Below are 5,910 nucleotides of genomic sequence, written 5' to 3' on the forward strand. Positions count from 1 at the left end.
TCGGGTCCTGCTCCAAACCCTCGTCTACATCCCTCCCTCACTCCCATCTCGACCTCGACCTCGCGGTAACAGTCGCCCATCTCGACCTCGACCGCCTCGCGGTAACAGTCGCCCATCTCGACCTCCCTCGCGGTAACAGTCGCACCTCGCGGTAACGGTCGCCCATCTCGACCTCCCTCGCGGTAACAGTCGCCCATCTCGACCTCGTGGTAACAGTCGCGAGCTGGGAAGTAAAGACGGTATCGCGGCGTACAAATACCACTAGAACTCCCATCTTTCTCCTCCTTCCGATCCGCTCCGAGCAAGGTGAGTATTTTCCTGTTCGCGCGAGGCTTTCTTTTTCCTCGCGTCATTTAAGGCCAAAATCCGTGAAATCCGGATATGTCATATCCGCGGCTTTATTTTGTCCACACTGACTGTCTGACTAGATTTATTTAGCCTAAATCCAGGTTAAATCCTGGTCTAACTTCTTCTCGAGGTTGATTTTTTTTGCCATATGATAGGATTTTAAATAAATCCGGGTTAAATTCTAAAACCGAAAAGCATCATCTGGATCACTTGACTCCTTTCGGCCACGAAATTTGGATCAGTCATGGATAAGCCGAAGTTGCAGGTTTTTAACTCTATGTCGAAGCAGAAGGAGGTTTTCAAACCGATTGAAGAAGGTAAGGTGGGCATCTATGTTTGCGGTGTCACACCATATGATTTCAGTCACATCGGTCATGCTCGTGCTTATGTGGCGTTCGACATACTCTACAGGTCACTTTTTCTTTGATTTCCTCCAACTGTAGGTTTTAATCGTGCTTAATCTTGATTTAGCACTTTTGCATGTTTTTTTGAACGAAATGGTGTTTAATAAATTGTTATCTTTCCCTTTTCCGGTAATTTGAGAACCTTATGCCATATGTGTATTAACCTATTGAAAGCTGGATTAAGCTGTGCTCATTGTTTAGTATTTACATAATTGCCCATTTGCACAAGTTCTTATCACATATCTCTTACACAAAACTTGTTTTCTAGCACCATTACTGCTTCTGAAGGTCTCAAAACTGCCAAAAATATGTTGCAACATGTCTTGACTTGACTGCAGTGAGGTTATTTATGATGCTTTCAGGGAAGCTTTTCTAGAGATGAGTGTCCCTATTATTGCTACTTGCAATGCAGTGTTGGAACCATCAAATTAATTTCTCTTTCGTGGAGAGTTTGCAGATCAAAGCTAGTTGTAAGAAGAGCTTATTGTTTTCATATGGAAATTAATTGGACAAAAGGATAAATTTTTTTAGTTATAGATTTTGGTTGGGTTTGGGTTATTTCTTACAGAAACCTGCTCTTTTAAAGAACTTTAAAATATTTGGTGTTGTTATCTTTGCCCCTTTGAAATGATTCGTTATGATTTACTTTGTTATTAATTTATTTAAACAAAGTTTATATATTTTTTGTTTATTTTGTTCTTACTTTGTTATTAATTTATCTAAACAAAGTTTATATATTTTTTGTTTATTTTGTTCATAAGCAAAATTTCAACATAATAAATGGTTTTGACTCATTTGAATGCGAATTACAAGCTTGCTATTTTCTATTCTGCACTATATATCTAAATCAAGGCTTCATTTGAAAATTAAATGTTACTATTGTGCTATGAAAGAGTGTGCAGAGGTGGGTGAATTGCTTTGCAATGATGATGCGAATAATTGAGAATCCATGAAAGTGAGGCACTTGCAATATTGGGGCTTGATTGCACATTTCATACTTAAATAAAAATTTTTGAATTGCTAGATTTTTGAAAAAAATTAAAGCAGCATAAAACTCCTTTTGTTTTCCTCAAATTTCTATTTTTTGTTACTATTGAGATATATGGTTTCAAGACTTCTAAATCCTAAATGCTTATTTTTTAAGTATGAACCGTTGATAAACCTCTCAATTCACCATCTAGAGTTTTAAACAATTAAAGTGCACCATTTTTTGATGGGATCCTGAAAATTCTTTCTAGCGTTCAATATAGGCATGGTTTCCTTTCTTTTAATCTATTACTAGTAAAAATGTTTGTGCATACCAATTAAAGTGCACCATTTTTTGATGGGTTGATAGGATCCTGAAAATTCTTTCTAACGTTCAATATAGGCATGGTTTACTTCCTTTTAATCTATTACTAGTAAAAATGTTTGTGCATATGACACACTCATTAAATTTAGCTATATATATTTCAGTTGTATATATTCTTAAATTTTTGTTCAATGAGAGTAAAAATATTACATAAAATGTAATATATGCATCTAAATTAATGAGAATTCATAATCAATGTAAAAGAAAAAAATTCACATTATATGTGTTTCTTGCAGTATTATATCTATGTGCTTGATCTTATTTTGAAGATATGAAAATAAAATTATAACTGTTATTTGTCCTGTCAAAAGTTTGAATATAAGCAATTGACATTAAATTAAAGCTATCACTTTCTAATCTTGTTAGAGGTTTGCATGCCTAGATGACACTTTTTTAGATTATTAGGATTGTGACACTATATACTTCAGCTTTGGGTTGTTAAATGAACCAGGATCTTAATATGACTGTCATGTACTCAGAATTAGCTTGAATTATTGTGTAATAGCTTAGTGAGGCAGAGGCTGTTGGAACTGTCAGGGCATATAGCTTAAACCTTTTTTGGGGAATTTCAGCAATGTGATGTATTAAGGCTGAAAGAATGGAGCTATAATTATGTTATTTATTTTTAAGACCTTAGCATAAAATTTCATCAATTTATGAAGTTGAAAGAAAAATTGAGATCTGGATCTAGTCCTATTGTGAAGATTTCAATATCATTGAGCCCCGACCTCGGGATGGCAAAATAAAACCCAACTTTGTCCTATATGTTTTTGACTTTAGCTTAAATTGGCGAGCTGATTTACATAATGTATTTCATGAAGTTTACAATCTTTTGACTAGATTTTGTAATTATGATTAACTCTTTACGTGGCACACACCAAAGGAAAATTGCATAATTAATGCCAGAAGCTCATCTTCAGTAATTTGTAGTGCTGGGTTTTAAGTTCTATATAACGGAATTGTTGATTTTAAGCCCACCAAGGTCATTGTTTTTAAATGAGTGTTTTTATTATGAAGTAGCTTACACAATATTTTCAATTTCCCACCAATCAAGTTGGACATGGCTATCAAGATACAAAGTATCTAGAGCATGTGTTGGGTTTACTAAAATTAGTCATGTCCAAAACGTAAACATGGCCTAGGATGAGATGTGCAACATCCATTGCTAAGATTTCAAATCAAAACTTGTCTGTGTATATGACAGGTGGAATAGGATAAGCACCTTTGGTTTATGGAAATTGCAGTCTTATATACCCGACTATGTAAGGTTTTGATGTGTTGTATAAATTTTTAATTAAATGCCTTCAAAAGCTGATATGGTTATTAAATTCATACAACTCCCATTGTCTATATCAACTTTGCAAAGTTTTAATTTTTAAAGCACTCTTAAAAAATTGAAGTTTGTTGCCTTTCATGTTCAACTTTATTTGTGATAATGATACATCAAATGACGCTTAAAAAGCTTTTGACCAAAATATTCTCAAAATCATTTTTTTTTCATTGAATTCATGCAAATTTTCCCTTTATCATTATTGATTATATTCTTTTAAATATTAATGTAAAAGTTTTTACTATGTCACTTGCAATGTGAGCTTTTTGGTGACATCTAAACAAATATTAGCAACAATTTTGGAACCTATTACAGTAACTACCAACTTTACTTTTGATTCTTTGTAGTTGACCGTATTACTTCTTTTATATGTGACCATTTTACATCTTTTATATGTGATTGTTAAGGCTTGATTATTTTTGCTAGAAAGAAAGAATAATTTCCCACGTACAAAGTAAAACTAGATTGTTTTGGGTATAGGAAATTATAGTAGTTGATCGAAATTCAAACCTATTTAAAAGCCTTCCGTGAATGGATTTATGTTATGAGGAGTTATCTATCATTTGTGTGTAGGACTTAGTCTTCAATCTTGAATTTTTTATTTTCAAATCTTTTCTAATTTTTGGCGTGATAATAAACTTGTAAATACTTCATTATGATTTTAGTTCCTTGTTTAAGCGAGTCAAATTAATTAAGCACTAGATCTTGAGAAGATTTTTGTAAGTATTTTCCTTTTAACAAATGTGCTAGTAAAATCTAACTGTGAACACTCTTTTTGTCATTCGTCAACTACCCAATACATTTTTGCTTTGGCCTTGGCTAGTAAGTTTTAATCTTGCATATCTTATTTATTGCTTTTCTGACATGGTTTTCTAATAAAGAAGCTACTCTATCAAAGAAGCTTTAGTATTTATGTTTCCATTGTAACCAGAACATCCACTTTAACCTTCCTAGTTTTTTTCTCATCGAAGTCTTAAAGTTGTTGTTGATGGTTATCATAATATTCATTAGCACACCTAATACCAGACTTAATCCACAATAAACAAACACATATTATTACTGGAAAAGCAAATAGACAGTTACAACTAACACACTTAAAGAGAAAATGACAACAACATGGCACCCGAATATCTGAAAGTGCGATAAATGACAACACTAACTCAACTAGGGTGGATCTTGTGGTGGTAGTGATCGGCGAGAGTTTGGACCTCCGAAGAGGTAGCGAAGGGCGGTTGGAATTCCAGATGGTGGGACAACGATAAGGGGTGTTGGTGGCAGCAAAGGGAAGGTGGGAAACTACTGGAACAACGAGAAGATGGGCTGTCCTATGCTTTGGAAGCAAAGATTAGGAACTGGACAGTGGCCAAATAGTAGAGGAAGTGCTATTTTGGATTGCAGCAGCAAGGGAGGAGGCTGGTGACAATAGGGGGATGATGTGGACTGCAAGACAGCGAAAGAATGGCTCTCTGGGGTGGCAACAACGAGAAAAAGTAGGAAACTTCAGGAACAAACAACAGTATGTGGCTGGTATGTGGCTGTTTAGGCTACTGTAGCAGATAAGGGGCAGTTAGGAGCGCTGTAGCGAGGATGTGGAAGGGGGTAGGGAATTTAATTTCCATCTCAAAAGTGAGATACAACCAGAGGACCATCCCAGATACAACCGTCAAATCGAAAAGTATGTGGCTGTTTGGGCTACTGTAGCAGATAAGGGGCAGTTAGGGAGCGCTGTAGCGAGGATGTGGAAGGGGGTAGGAAATTTAATTACCATCTCAAAAGTGAGATAAAACAGAGGACCATCCCAGATACAACCGTCAAATCGAAAACGAGACGTTGATGACTGTCCTTATACAAAACATAGAAAAAAATCCAATCAAACACTACACATATATAGGAAATGACTAGAAAAAAAATGAAAGGAATGAAGGAAACTTGCTAAAAATTGGAAAGGAATCGAAAATATGGCTGCTTGGTTCAGGTTTGAGCCGATCACGTGAGTTGGGTGATCGCATGGTTGTGGGATTGCGAAAAGCCGCTTTTGATCCTGTAGCGTGATACATCCGCTTCATTCTTCTAAGGTTAGGGAGCTTCGACCTCATTCGTCGAAGCTTCTATATGCACGTTGATGATGATAGAGCTGTTGTAACCTCTTGGGGTTGAAGAAACTTCGATTGCAACCCTAGAAGCACTTGGATTCCTTTTTCGACTGCACTGTCTCAAAATATATGAGTTATCCTCACTTGCAAGCAGCCATCCATATCGGTCCAACCTTCTAGAGGTACACTAAGGAACTGAATTGGGATCGTGTGTGACGTATGTTGCACTGAATCCTCTCAAAGTAACCCCAAGTTGGCTCAATTTGATCTAAAGTGAGGGCAACCTGAATCTCTCTGAATAGTGGTGTCCATGACAGTGAGCTATCAAACAGGACACTCTTAAACTCTAGTACTAGCTGGCTTGTGGCTGAAACCGGCTCTTTA

The 5,910-nt window shown here is 35.9% G+C and overlaps 1 protein-coding gene across 1 annotated transcript in view; it reads left to right on the forward strand.

Moving 5' to 3' along the window:
• Positions 1–215: 215 nt before the first annotated feature.
• LOC110033392 (cysteine--tRNA ligase, chloroplastic/mitochondrial-like) overlaps positions 216–5,910 on the forward strand; it is a gene marked incomplete in the record, with an annotated part of 19,570 nt that continues 13,875 nt past the window's right edge. The window contains 2 exon segments of the mRNA XM_020737355.1: positions 216–306; positions 504–759. Coding sequence (XP_020593014.1) covers positions 593–759 — 167 coding nt within the window.

This window comes from Phalaenopsis equestris, unplaced genomic scaffold (assembly GCF_001263595.1).
Source record: "Phalaenopsis equestris unplaced genomic scaffold, ASM126359v1 Scaffold001166, whole genome shotgun sequence".
Lineage (NCBI taxonomy): Eukaryota > Viridiplantae > Streptophyta > Magnoliopsida > Asparagales > Orchidaceae > Phalaenopsis > Phalaenopsis equestris.